The sequence below is a fragment of the Canis lupus genome, chromosome 5, assembly GCF_003254725.2.
Source record: "Canis lupus dingo isolate Sandy chromosome 5, ASM325472v2, whole genome shotgun sequence".
In the NCBI taxonomy this organism is placed as follows: Eukaryota; Metazoa; Chordata; class Mammalia; order Carnivora; family Canidae; genus Canis; species Canis lupus.
Genome location: NC_064247.1, coordinates 2,568,678 through 2,583,951, shown reverse-complemented (window position 1 = coordinate 2,583,951; position 15,274 = coordinate 2,568,678). Strand labels below are relative to the sequence as shown.

The window sequence follows — 15,274 nt, the reverse complement described above, 5'->3', positions numbered from 1 at the left end:
TATCATCTTATTTTATTTTTCTGTCTACGTTTTGACAGACCTTTGTGAAAGCCAAATGCAATGAAGTCAAAGTGGCAAACCAGTACATTTAAGGGATGTCATCGGCAATAACAACGTTGGCAAGGATGACACTGTCACTGTGGTGTTTTATTGGATTGAAACTTACAGTCAAAGCATGCCAACCATGAGAAGTCCAGAGAGCCCAGCAAGGATGCAAGGATGGGAGGCTAGCAGCTACAGATGATCAGAAATAGCCATGGGGGAAGTCCTGCAGGGGCAAGTCCTGCAGGGGCAAGTCCAGTGGGGGGCAGGGGGAGTCCAGCAGGGGGAAGTCCTGTAGCGGGAAGCCCAGCAAAACAAAGCAGGAAGGATCCACAGGTCTTAAGAGTGAAGGTGGATGAGCTGTGAGTACCCAGGTCAGGGGACTTGAGGCCCCAACCCCAGGAGGCAGGGAGAGCCACGGCAGCCCCATGCATCAGCAGAGATGCTATCCCCTGTCCTCTTTTTGGGTTCTTGCTAGCAACTGGGGGGCCTGGGCACTCAAGACTGTGAGTCCAGCTAGAGGTGGCACCTGAGACTTCTGGGCCGGTTACACCTTGGGCAGAACCAGAGGTGCTGGGAATTCGGGAGAGTCTCAAACTGTGCCTCAAAGTGTTATGGGCAACCTGCCTTTGTTCCCACTGTTTTCATGGCCCTGGGACAGGAAACGCTTCTGGAAATAGGTCTTGAGTGTTATGGGCGGATTGGAGCTGAGCCAGGAACAAGAAGCTTCCGAGCAGGGAGCTGAGGAAGGGAGGGGATGAGTGTGTGGGAGTCCAGCCTCGCCCAGGAAGACGAAGCTCCGAGTATCTTGCTGTGTGAGGGCCCAAAGCTCCCCGCAGCCCCCTGAGGCTCTGACAGGAAAGCTCATTTCTTCATTAGCAGTGCTGGCAACGGCCCTACTGCCCTTAAGGGGAACAAACCCTTTCACGGCAGATGTAATTACCGCATCCTGTTCCAGTTGTGCGGGACAAATAAGCAGAGGCTCAGGGAGGAGGCGGAGGCCCCCGAGAGTCCCGAGAAGAGAGCATCTCCAGGTGGCAATGGTGTGGAGAACGGAGGTGAGGGGAGCAGAGCTTGCAGGGAAAGAAGGGGAACTGGGAGAGCAGAGGCCTGCTCGTCGTCCTGAGTCTACCGGGTACTTTATAGACATTTCCGTTAGGAAGTAAAATCATCCAGAGTATCATTAAAAAATAAACCACTTCCAGTGCCCCAGGGGGGTCGGTCTCCCCAGTAAGCCGTTCTGGAGTGGAAGGACTTGCTGATGGTATAAGAGAGAAACAAGGGGACGCGGGGGTGAAAGCAAAAGCAAAAAGAAAAGGCAGAAAAAGCTTCTGTGATAGTCTCCTTGACTAATGAGGCTTTGCAGGCCAGCAGGAAGGGCAGAGTGGGGCCCTTGGGCTACGCTTCAGGTGTTCCACGGGAGGTCAGATTCCCTCACCGCCTCACTCAACTCGTGTGCGAGTCAATCACCGCCTCCAGCTGGGAAGCCCAGATTCAAAGTGACAATCAACTACTTTTGCTTAATGAGATCAGTTCCCCTTGATCCTGCTCATGTCCAGTGGAGACTCCCTCTCAGAGGCTGGAACGTGCTCAAGACTTGGAGGGCCCCACTCCAGTTAACATCCACCAAGCGACTGCCTGTTTTCTTCTTTCCCTCCCTCCTCTGAATCTCACACGAAGAGAGGCAGCTACTTAAGCATTGGTCACTACCTTTAAACAGGGTGGGGGAGGAAAGAATTTCCAACCACTACCACCACCACCGTTTCATACTTGGGTCTCCGCCATGCTGGAGAGAAGACCCAGCACAGTTGGAAGCCTACAATGGCAGGTGCTCTGAGAAAGGAGACAAGAGGAAGCACACCCTGTGTCTGCTGGAATGCATGTGGTGCCCTTGGGCATGCTGAGGGTGGTAGTGGCCTCCTGGTGTTGATTGTTGCATAATTCACAGGCAGAGTCCGTGTGTCTGTTTCAGCCTGATTCCAGCTGATGTGGATGTAGAATCAGTGGCAGCCCACCCAGAGCTCCTTGGTCAACTCCCAGGTTGGTCTCCTCCAACCCATGGCCTAGCGATGCTTGGGTGGCTCAGCCGTTGAATGTCTGCCTTCCACTCAGGGCATGATCCCAGGGTCCTGGGATCAAGTCCCACATCGGGCTCCCCGGAGGGAGCCTGCTTCTCCTTCTGCATGTATCTCTGCCTCTCTCTGTCTCTCATGAATAAATAAAATCTTAAAAAAAAAAGAAGAAAGAAAAAGAAAGAAAGAAAGAAAGAAAGAAAGAGAAAGAAAGAAAGAAAAAGAAAAGACAGTTGCCTTGCAAAGTTAATCGGAGCTGCAGGTAGCCTCATCCCTCTCCTTCACATACAAGAGAGACTTTCTCAGACATGGTCTGGCCCCAACCATAGTGCACTGCACGGCAATGTTACGTGTACACATCTCTCCCACACCCCGATCTAGGCTCTAGGCTTATAGCTGGGACTGTGCTCTAGTCACCTCCATAATGCACCATCTTACACAAACATGGTGGATTTAATTGGAGCTACTTTGGCTGTAAGTGATAGAAACCCAACCTACAGTAGCTTGAGCGAGGAAAGGTTATTTGTAGGCACTTTTGCCCTAGAGACATGGAGGTTTTCAGAAGAAGATGCGAATGGCTGTGAAAAAAGAAATATCGAGGACTGAAAGTACACACAGTTGGCCCTACAAGTCCTCTGAATCTACTATCAAGGGTGGTCATCCAGGAGGTAAGGGAGAAACAAACTTCTCTGAGGTTTCATCAACATCTGGCCGCATGAAGGAGTTCAGTATCTAAATTAAATACATTATCTCCGGAGGTGGCTGCAGCATGTTAGTGTGCAACCAGGCTGCTTATTATTTTCTATTGAAGCCTACGATTTTTATTCAGCAGCAAGAGTCAGTGCAGACCCACTGCTGAGGCCAATTAGATCTACAGAACTTGTAAAGCTGGTCTCAATTTTATCAGTGTCCGACTGATTTCAATAGCATAATTTGATATAGCAATTGCATAGAGAAGGCTTTACAACAGACGGCAGGCAGCATTGGATGCCTTTCCAATTCTAATTTTACTTTTGAGTTAGTTGGGCTTTTTACTTGCTATGACACATGTTAATATCCATTCTTATATTATAATCTAAAAAGTATTTGGAATAGATGCTATCAAATTCCATTCTCTCTTCCTCCGTAAGGGGAGCGTATTATTACTAACTCCTGTCTGGTTTATAGGTGGGGAGATGGAGACAGAGCTTTAGTGGTTTGCCAGATTTACATGGAAAAATGAGTCGATCAGAAATGAAAGGTTTCTAGTTAAATCTGATACACGAACATCTCGTTTCTTAGCTCTTTTACTTGCAACTTTCTTTGTATTTTCTAGTGCTCTTCGAATAAAGGCCAACCTTTAAAGGGCTCTGTGTGATCTGGCCCCTAAGTGCCTATTCTCAGGCCATTGTTTCTCCAGCTTTCTACACATTGGTGACACAGTTCCTTTGTTTCTCGAAAAGCCATGCTGCCTCTCACCTCAGGGCATTTGCACATGCTGTTCTGTCTCACCTGGAAAGTTTCCATCTAGCCAGGCCCAACGCATATGCATCCCTGTCCTAGTTAACTTCCATTCATCTTTACATGTCGGCTCAAGCATCACTGTCTCAGAGGAGATCCAGCCTAGACTAGCTCACACCTCCCTGCTGCCCATTGTCACAGCAGTTACAACACTTTGAACTTACATATATATTCTTGATGATCTGATTAATGACTATCCCCAACTAGACTATAAGCTTCATAAGAGCAGGAATCACTCTATTTTACACACCAGTGTAAATGCTATGAGAGCACGTGAATATCCTTAATACATCAAATGAATGAATGAACTCATGAACAGAGATAAAAATAGCAACGGCCTTACAAAAGACATCCGACAGCATTTCCAATTCCATTTTTACATTTGAACGAGTTGAGCATTCCACTTGGTCTGATGCATGTTAATATCCATTCTTATTTTTATAATCTGAAAAAGCCCGGCGAAGAGGCTAATCATTACTTTGCTGCAAAGCCAAATTTCCTGCTGCCCTATTTCTGATATACAGTTTCTCAACTCCGTGTGAAGAATGGGAGTCGTATCAAGCACAGTCACATCAAGAACTCACGGCATCACGATTGTTTGCTCTAAGGTGAGTTATTTCACCCAAGGAAGAGAATCAACCCTAGGGAATTATTGTCTATTTCCTAGTGAGCGCTTTCCCTCACATGAAGGAAAACAGAGGGACGCCACCCCGGGCATTATGATCCGTACTTCCTCGCACTCCAGGGTCAGTCTCTCCACTCCGAAGCCAGAGTCAGAGCCATCAGCTACATCAGCTACACGGCGATGTTGGCTGCCTGCATCTGCCTGCCAGGATAGGTTGCCCATGCCCTCCTCTTGCTCACACAAAAGAACTTCAGCCTCCCAAGGAAGAGATTCTCAGGAATTTATGACTCAATCAACTCACCCAAAAGGAGCATAAATGGGATTAGTTTTAATATTGTTAAGTTGCAAAAATACAAGCATATGTGCATGCCAAAGCGAAAATGTACGCAAGCAAAAGGGGAAAACATATGGGTACCCATATGGTGAAAAGCGCATTGCTAGACCTTCATACACTTCTCATTTACAACAAGAACCAAAGTTAGTGAACATAAATTTGCTTTGCAAAAATGTGAGAGGAACAGCTTGTTTGCCCATAACTGTTCCACTGAGCAAGATATGTATAACCTTGATTTCTCATCTCAGACACCTCTTTCTCACACTCTGGGGATTAATTAGGCTCGAAACACGATTTAAGATTAGAAACAAGGATGCTGGCTGCCTTGGAGAGGGACAAAGAAGTAGTAGCATGACTGGATGATACAGAGGGTCAACTAATAGGCAATTCCTATTAGTGGCTGGAACTTGTACCCAGGATAGCTTAGAAGAAAAATGAGGTGGGTAGGTCTCAGCGGGTTGATTTTAATTGAGGCAGAGAAACAACAGGGACTTACAGCAGACATCCGCATGACTGTGGGTTTCATTCGGAGGCTGTGAGTTCCTCAGAACAATACTGAGTGGTAGCCAGAAAGTGCCTACATATAGGAAGGTAGGTGTGGAGTTAGGGAGGGAAATATAAGAGCATGGGTGATGCTCAGAGCTAGTGAGCACTCTGGGGTTCCCAAGAAAATAAGCAAAATTTGATAAAATATATGTTATATTGTATCTGTTCCCACTGCAAGCCATGGGCACCATCTTTGTACAGTCTTTATAAAGAACTCTAGACTTGTTCAACAGGAACTAGCTCCTTTCGTATATTCACCACCACCTTAGTCAGCCGAGAGCCGTTGCCATTACTTCAACCCTTCCGAGCCTTTTAGGTACCTGTGGAATATTCCTGCTGACCTGTATTGACCTGTATGAGAGAGTAGCTGTAAACTTATTTGAAGTGATGCAGGAGACAATATTTTATAAATCACAAATTCCTATATACAGATTCATTTTACTTTTCATTTCTTTTGTTTTAAATTTTAATTTTGAAATAATTATTGATTTACAAGAAGTTGTGAAAATAATAGACAGAGGTCCCATGCACTTGTGACCAGCTTCCCCAGTCAATGCATCTTATGTAAAAAAGTGCTTTATCCAAAGCAGGTTATTGATATGGGGATAATGCAGTCAACTACACTATGGAGCTTGCTGAGACTTCACCAGGTTTTATAGGCACTCACTGTTATTGTCTTTGAGTATAATTCTATGACATTTCATCATTGCAAAGCTACTCCCTCATGGTGCTCCTTCCCTTCCTTGCCCAAACCTCTGGCAACCACTCATCTGTTGTGTGTCTTTAGAAATCTGCCATTTTGAGAATGTTCTAACAGTGGGATCACCAGGATGCAACCTTTTGAGACTGGGTTCTTTCATTTGGTGCAATACCCTTAAGGCCCATCCAAGTTTTTGAATATACTTCGAAGTCATCCCTTTTTATTGCTAAATAAATGCTGTTGCATCCCCATGGTGTGCATGTACCAGTTGAACTATTCACTCACTGAAGGATATTTGGGTTGTTTCTAGGTTTAGCTATGACAAAGAAAACTACAACATTCTGAATTTTTAGGTGGACCTGAGGGACTCTGAATCACCAACAAATGACCCAAGCCTGCCAAGGGATAAAAGGTAGGAATAGGCATAATAACAGGAATGACTATAAACAATAAAAAGGCATAGTAATAAATATGAGCACTTTCTTCTCAGGGCTGCTAGGGCCGTAAATGAGTTGAAATGGCCCCATTTTGCAGTCTAGGAGATCAGATAGAGGAAGTAGCTTTCCTAAAGTAACTCAGACTGCTAACTGCTTGGGCCAGACTTAATCTCAGGTCTGTAAGAACCCAAAGTGCATGTTCAGTCTAAGATAAAACCACCAGCCAAAGGGATCGACATCTACACAGAGCACAGGCTAGTGCTCCTTTTATTTGGAATGTTAAGGACTTGGCAATTTTTTCCGAGACATTCTTCTCAGGAATTTCTCACATGAATACTAAGGGCTGTATTAGAAATAGTCTTGAACTCATATATTTTGTGACCTCAGCATCCAGAAAAGTGAGAAGATAGAAAAGAGTTGCCCAACGAGGTCAGAACCGCGGGAAATGATTTCGAGAGTATTAGCGCTCTTAGCTTACGTGCAATTCGCTCATCTAGGAGACTCCTATATCTGAAATGAAAGCCAGACATGATTTTCCCCAGAACAGCTATCTGCAACATCACTTATCACATTCAGGGAAGCTCGTGCCCTTTCCTCTGAGAACGTTCTCTCCCACCACTATGTTCTTATTTAGGACTAATCAAGTTGGTTATACAGATTCTTGCTCATGACAGATTAGAAGTAAATAATCAGAAGACACGTGGCTGCTGAGAGGCAGGTATGCTGACTTTAGGATGACTGACAATTAATAGTCATTTGGAGAGACAGAAGGAAAAATGCAGGAATTATTTAAAACAAAACAGACAAAAGGATTTAAACAATATTTTAGGGCCCTTTTCCTGGTTATCCCTGTCTCCAAATGCTAAGATACAAACAATTGATATGCATGATGTTGATGTTACATTATAAAGATGAGGCCAAATAGCATTCAATGTACTCAAGGAAACAGAGGAGAACATAATACATTTTTAAAATGTTTCCATTAAAAATGACTCAAGTCAATGATAAAGGAGTCAGCTTTGGTAACCTGGAAAATTCACTTCTGTGAAATAACTCATTCACTTGCTCCCTGAGGTATTACTGTATATGAGTAGATTGTAGGAGCAACTCACTCACAGGTGAATAGCTGTCATCTTAAAATCTCCATGGAGAGGAAACAGAAAAGAAGACTTTATTATTTTCCCAGAACATCTGGCCTTTCCAAATATGTCACTGGAAATGGGGCCAGGTGTGCAACACATTCGAGTGGATTACAAAGGCATCGTAAGAGGGAACAACAAGACTCCTCAGAACACAGCAGCCTGTGTTGTCTCCTCTGTCACACCCATCTTTGCAACTTTGGTTTAATCATCAAAGAAACTTTGGTTTCACATTATTCAGGTGCAGCTTAGTTTCCACATTATTCATGGTTTTACATTCACGAGGCTTCCAATGAGTGCTGGCCCAGTGCCCCTTCTCCTGTCCTTCCGGAGGCGAAAAGAAAATCATCCTTGGATCCCACCTGTTTTGCAATGTCCTCCAAACACACTGGCCACTTGCCAATCCACTTCGCCTGCCTGTTTTGGGACCTGCCCACTCTTTTGGAGGGAAAATTCTTTGAGGGAACAGCCTGTGATTCCTAATTTTAATTCCTAAACTGGAGGTCACTCCGTACAGATTTCTACGTGCAGGGAGGCTATTAAACAAGTGCTATATTCTCTAGCAAATCCACATAAGTGTATGTTTTTTTAAAGAACCCATTATCTGCTCCTGAAAATAAATCAAATATAACTTTATATCTGAAGCTGAATAAATACACGGTCAAATGCTCAGTGGTTTGCATGTCAATTGCAAAACCCCCGAATATATGTTTATACAGTACTTTTTTTTTTTTTTGAGATGCTCACAATACTTAATAATCGCGATCCTGTAACAATCTCAAATTTTCCTTAGAGGTGAGGCAGATGTCCTCTGGGCAAATCTAGTTTCTGGGAATCCTAGCACATCTGTCAACATTGCAAAGGAAACTGGAAGTCAAAAGATCTCCAGCTGGATATCCAAGTCTGGAGAATGGAAATACTGGGGAGACTTTGGACCCACATCTGAGATCTTGGTGCTTTTTTTCAAAAAGCTCACTATGCTTTCATAGGAAGAAATGATTTTTGGTTTGTTTAAGTGAAAATGAGTCAAAAATACAGTTACTTCCAAAGGGTTCCCAGGAAAGTGGCAATGATGGGAATATTTACACTATGGAAACTGGCAAATGCCACCAGGGCTCCACTGCCTTCACCACCTCAGCCCCAGTCAATTTTAAACACTTACCAGTATACCAAGACCTAAAAACCCTTCCTTCTTCAACCTATGTCATGTCAGTATAGATCATAGTCCTGTATATCGAGCTGTTTTACTTTCTCTCTTCATTACATCTTTACTTTTTATATTTCAGACATCCCGTATTGTTTCTGATCCATGCAGGCTTTCCATATTATTCTCTAGTGTGATAATGGATTTTTTGGATCATGAGCTTTTACATTTTTCCTATAATTTCTAGGGATTGGTGGCATGTGTTTGGTCCCTTTTTAAACTATAAGCATTACCATTATTCTTAATCTTTAATAATTTGCTCTTTAAAATATTCTATTTCTAAATTAGTTTGTTTATTCATTTCTGTTATATAGATGCTTTAATTTAACCAAGAGATTTCAAACCTTGCATTATTAGCATTTTGGGAACAGAGCTGTCCGGTGAGCTAAATAAGTTCTCCAGTGCAATCCTATTGGAATTCAAAGGAAATGTCATTGCGACTTTTATTTCCTATTCTTGCATGCTGAATTAACCAGCAAATTGTTCTAAAAATGCTATTTGATGTTCAAGTTTTATTGGCTGCTCTTCTAAACCTTTAAAACAACTTCCCAGAGCCTCCTCAACTCTAAGTGAGAAGGAATAGCCTTCTAAAAATAAATAATGGTAGTCACTCTGCAGAAGCACATTTTAAACTTGCAAATCTTCCAGGTTCCAAAGCCTTTCAAATTTGGAAAACAATGCTTTGAGTTTAAATGTTTAAATGTCATTGAGAGAGGAGGAGAAAGACAATGGGGGAACAAAAGACAGCAAAGTGAAGGCCAAAGCTATGAAAAAGCAAAAGGTACTGAAAGTAGATCATAGCCTGAGAGATTTGAAGAGCAGAGGGATCATTTAAATGTAGGATTTTCTGAACTTCTTTGAGGCTGAATTGTGACTATTACACTATATAAAAGATTGGGAATATGGATGAATTTCCCTTATTTTTAGAGAGAAAACTTACCAGTGTACCATTATAAGGAATCACATCAAAACATTTACACAAAGTCGAATTGCCTTTCAAAAGATTTCTAGGCTCAGAGAACTATGCATTTAGGATCAAGTAAATGCATTTTGGGGTTTCAAGCATTTATAAAAAAAAATCTGAATTTACCAAATACATAGAAATTGGTCTGATGTCTAGACATAGTTTTCTATATAATATAAATCCAAAATTGCCCCACACTTCAAGCAAAATTCCCGTGAGGCTAATGTCTTTGGGAACTGTTGGGGCCAGGCGGGAAGGGAAACTCCTCAAGATGGCAGATACGCCAAAATGGCTGAGGTTCCTGTCACCACCTCCACTTGGGACGCCAATAATGACCTGCTGACAGCTTGAGCAGACCCTTACACCTCTCCTTTGGACTTCCCCAACCGAACCCAATGCCCTTCAAACCCCAGAGGAGGAAGTCACCTTTGACTGGACGAATTGCAATCCTTCCTTTGCATAGTGAGGGTCACTCTGACTGGTTGGATTGCAATCCTTCCTTTGCATATGAGCCGACCAATAGGAAACCGTTCTGCCTTACAACGTTATGTAAACCCCCGACCACCTTGTCTTGGCACGACTTCCCCCACTCACTCTCTTTCCCCCGTGAGTCGTGGAACCTCGCCCGAGGGTGCCTGCAATAAAATCTGTTCTTGGACCCTCGCTTGCCTTGGCGGTCTCATTTCCATCTAGTTACTAAAAAACTTAACAGGAACCTAAGCTACTGCTCTGTTTACCTTAAAGTTGGGCTTTGTGACGTCCCTCATGTCTATTTTAATATTCTTGTTACTTAATATTACTTTATAATACAGACATTTTGTATTTCAATAGCTGAGGTCTGTATGCAAAGAGTGTTCAGCAGCTCTGCTAGCATTATCCTTCCTTACAGCAGGGCTGGAGTTGACGTGTGTATTTCTCTGTTCACATGGAGGACATGAGACAGGGAAAACTGAAATGGTGCTCCTACCAACAAATCCAGTCTCTCACCCCAGGGGAGTATTGCTTATGTAAATGATACTACAAATCAGGGGCAAACTTTCAGTTCATTATTTCCCATATCTCTATGTGTATATTTTTAAAATTTCACTGAGATTTTCATTTACATACAATAACATGTTCCTGTTTTTACTGTATAGTTTGACATTTTGACCTATGTAAGCGGCAACAAAACCAGCAGCCCATTCAAGGTATAAAACATCTCCATCGGGATCCCTGGGTGGCGCAGCGGTTTAGCGCCTGCCTTTGGCCCAGGGCGCGATCCTGGAGACCCGGGATCGAATCCCACGTCGGGCTCCCTGCATGGAGCCTGCTTCTCCCTCTGCCTATGTCTCTGCCTCTCTTTCTCTCTTTGTGACTATCATAAATAAAAAAAAAAAAAAAACATCTCCATCACCCAGAAACATTCCCTTGGGCCCCTTGGTAGTCACATCTCCCCAGACCCCTACTCCAGGTAACCACCGACTTGATTTTAGTAACTATCAATTAGTTTTGCCTCTTTCGAAAGTTTTGTATAGATGAAATCAAGCAGTAGGTATTTTTGTGTCTTGCTTCTTTTGCTCAGCCCGATTTTTGAGAATCATCTGTTTTGTTACATTAGCAAGGAGTTGTTCCTTTTACTTGCTGAAAAGTCATTTGTTGTCTGAATATATACAATTTATCCATTTAATTGTTGGAAGTTTGAGGTTATTTCTAGTTTCAGGCTACTCTAAATGGAGCTGCTATGAATATTTATGCACAATGTATATTTGTAGACAGACATTTTCATTTATCTTTGGTGAACACCCAGCAGTGGAATTGCTGGGTCACATGTTAAGTGCATGTTTAACTCTATAACTAAGTGCCAAACTGCTTTTCATAGTGTTTATAGCACTTTAGAGTCCCAGAGTTATGGTCTAACCAGCACTTGATATTGTCAAGTTTTTTTGTTTTGTTTTGTTTTTAAGTTTTGGCCATCTAATAGTTGTGTAGTGGTATTTTATTATGATTGAATTTTCATTTCTATAGTAAATATATTGAGCATATTTCCATGAGCTTATTCATGTGTCTTCTTTTGTGAATTGTCTGTTCAAATTTTTCATTCATTTCAAGATACGTTGTTAGAATTGATGGAGGAACACACAGGTCAAGCTGAGGACAAGGCACGCGCTTGGGTAAGCACATTGACAAGTTCTTGAAACAGGCAAAGGGACATTCCTCTACGGACTCAACTGCCTCCATGTTGATACTTTGCTAAGGGCAAAAGGCAATCTTAGCCCAACTCCCCAGGATCCTGTAAGTCTACTTTAACATATAAAAATTCCTTTAGAAATTTCCCTTTATCTCTATCCCCCAAGATACGTGTTGGCCATCACCCCCCAAGCACATGGCCCATAGATACACATCTGAAGGGTCTCATGACTCAGGTTTTATTAGAGGGTAATGAGCGACATTTCCCCAACAATAGCTAGCCCCCTCTAGGTCCTGGAAACCTTGCTTCCAAAATTCCTTAGAGAGGACGCTATCCTCAAACCCTCCCAACTCCCAGGTATATAATCAGCCACCCCTCACAAGCCGGGGGCAGCAGCTCTTCCTGCCCACGAGTCCTGTCCTGGCGCTTTAATAAAAACCACCATTGTGCACCAAAGACATCTCAAGAATTCTTTCTTGGTGGTCAGCTCCGGACCTCACCTATATTCCAAAACTTCATCAGAATCACATAGTAAGAATTCTTCAAACAGCCCAGATGAAGCCCAAACATAACCCAGACAAAGCCCAAATTCTGTGCCAGATATATGTATGGTAACTGTTTTCTCCCAGTCTGTGGCTTCTCTTTTCATTTACACTCAATGGTGTTTTAAATTTTGATGAAACCATTATGAATTGAATTCCACCCCCTAGCTCCCCCCCCCCAAAAAAAGATAATCTGAAGTTCTAACCCTAGTGCTGTAGAATGTGACCCTATTTTACCAAGTTTTTACAAGTTTACCAAGATCAGATGAGGTTATTAGTGTAGGCAGTAATCCAATATGTTGGTGTCCCTATAAAAAGGGAAAATTTGACACAAAGAGGGGCACACAGGGAGAAGGCCCTGTGAGCACGAAGGCAGGAGTCAGGGTGACACATCTAAAAGCTACAAAACACTGAGCCTGCCAGCTGACCACTGGAAGCTAAGGGACAGGCACTGGGCAGGTTCTCCCTCCCAGCCCTGGAGAGGAACTGGCCCTACCTACACGGCATCCTGGACATATAACCTCCAGAACTACAAGAAGCACACTGCTGTTGTTTAAGCCACACCATTTGTAGTACTTTGTTACAGCAACTGTGAGAAAATAATACAAATCCAAATTTATTCATGTTTTCTTCTTTTATGGTAAGGGCCTTTGATGTACTAGCAAATCTTTCTCCATCTCAAGGTTACTAAGATGTGTTCCCACGTTTTCCTCTAGATCTAGGTTATTTTTATATCACACACAGGCATACTCCATACATTCTCCTATTTCACTTATGTTCATGTTTGGATTTTCTAATGCTTGAGGGAACATTTTCTCCTTGTATAATTTATAGAATTTATCGTATTTTCTTTTTTCTTACATTTTTTTTAAATTTGAATTCAATTTGCCAACGTATAGTATACCACCCAGTGCTCATCCTGTCAAGTGCCCTCCTCAGTGCTCATCACCCAGTTACCCCATCCCCCCACCCACCTATCATAGTTTCTAGTAATGTATAAATATACCAAGTGACTTTGTGCCTTCAGAGTTCAACTTGGAGTAAGTTTTAGTTCCAAAGGGATGAGGCCCACTGTTCTTATGGTTCCCATCCCACTAAGGCAAAGATGACTATCACTTATATGTAATACCAATCATTGAGTGCCCAGTACATGATTCCCAAGTGTTCTCCTTTTCCATCATCCTTCTGTTCACGTGGACTAGTTATGTGTAGGTCAAATAGGTGTGGCTCTGGGGAAATGTTCTGAAAGTCCTGAGAAAGGAGATCCTGTTTTTCAAGGCTAAACAGTAACAACCAACATTTACAATAGACAATCTAACCTTCTATCACTCTTCTTAAAGAAAAGCCCAGTAACCAACTGGTCTACACATCTCTACCTTGAGAAACTAGTATCTTTGAAGTGATTCTTATGGCACTCTGTTCTTCCTGGTTTGGAAAACAGAAGTCTTCTAGGGTCATAAGAAGGAGTGAGAATATAGTTCAGTACATTTTCTCTTTATAAATCCTTTTGTTTGGAAATGGAATCCTCAGTGACTGATGCGTGCAGCCCATCTGCTTTTACATTACAGCGTTACGAACACAGCGTTGCTTTCTGATTCCCAAAGTTTTGTTGTGCTTTAGAAGAAATTCTTCAATAAAATAATAGAATACCTCTAAGCTAACGGTCAGGCACTGGGCAGGTTCTCCCTCCCAGCCTGAACTCTGAAAAATAATTCTGAAAAATTCCCAAAGGTAAAGGCCTTACCCTTGACGGACAGGTGTCTCCATGTCACAGTTGGCTCTGGTCTGCCGATAGCAAGACACAGCAGGGTCACACTGCTCCCCTCATTTACAGTGATGTCTGAGGAGATATTCATGATCTGGGGAGGAACTGGGAGGAAACAAAGGAGAAAAGAAATGCATGAAAATGATTTTTTGCACTCAAAAGGAGGTATTAGCACATAAATATTTGCACAGATGCTTTTATGATAAGTATTATTCTCAATAATAATGTTCAGATGGCTTGATTTGCCAACCATGTGGCCATTAACACTGTGCACAGCTAGTGCTCAACCCCGGTTCTCCCCAGACAATGGCAAAAGCCTAAGTACTTCCATCGTTTTGTTTTTCTCTTCTTTTCTTCATTTCTTACCTGAAAGACTATGACTCATTACTCAAGGGACCTCAAAGATCAACTCCCTTCTGCAGTTTTCCCACACTTCTCCCCAAATCCTGAGAAAATAATCACCTTTCTCTCCCACTGTTTTTGTCTGAACTTTCCATGTGGAGGGGACTGAGCGTGTGGTATCACAGCTGATTTTTCATGCCTGTCTTTACCTAGGGTTAGTTGCTTAAAGAAAAGGATGGAGTCACATACATCTCTTATTTCCTCAGTGTCTGGCACAAGGCTGTCAAGGGTCCCTGCTTCATTCCTCTTTGAAAGAAAGATCCAAAGAACGGATGGAACAAATCTGAAAACTACGGGGTGGGGCTGGGGGTGTGAGATCAAAGCTTTTAATGGAGGATTTCAAATACCTACACCTTTCTTCTCTGTTATATTTCACATTCTCTGAAGAAAGGCAAGAGAGGAGGCTCCAAGCCTACGGCTATGCTGATTTATTCAAACTGTCAGTTTAATTATGAATTATTAATTACCAAACAGGTAGAGTACTGGTAGGTTCCAAACCACCCAGAGTCAGTGGCAAAGGAGAATTACGACTGATACTTGATTCAGACAACTCCGCAGCCCGGAGTTTTATGCTGCTGAGACTTTAGAGGTAAGTCTTTTCAAGGAGAAGCCATAAGTAACATGTAGAACATTTGACTTCTTAAGGGAATCTACATTAGCAAATAAATAAAAATCACCTCGCTTATAAATCTGCCATATTTTGGATTATTTCTGCATTAGGATTTGGCCTGAAATTTCATTGCACATATTTTACCCAAATACACACTGGGAAAAAAAAATGGTGTGCATTCTAACTACACTGCATTCTCTTGAGAAAACTGTACTACCTGTTTTT

General features: G+C 42.5%; 1 protein-coding gene across 6 annotated transcripts in view; it reads right to left on the bottom strand.

Annotated features, from left to right (window-relative positions):
- OPCML (opioid binding protein/cell adhesion molecule like) overlaps positions 1-15,274 on the bottom strand; it is a 1,085,315-nt gene that overhangs the window by 155,034 nt on the left and 915,007 nt on the right. For all 6 annotated transcript variants that reach the window (XM_025464878.3, XM_025464877.3, XM_025464876.3 and 3 more), the window contains one exon: positions 14,017-14,142. In XM_025464878.3, the coding sequence (XP_025320663.1) occupies positions 14,017-14,142 (126 nt within the window). The remainder of the gene's footprint in view (positions 1-14,016; positions 14,143-15,274) is intronic.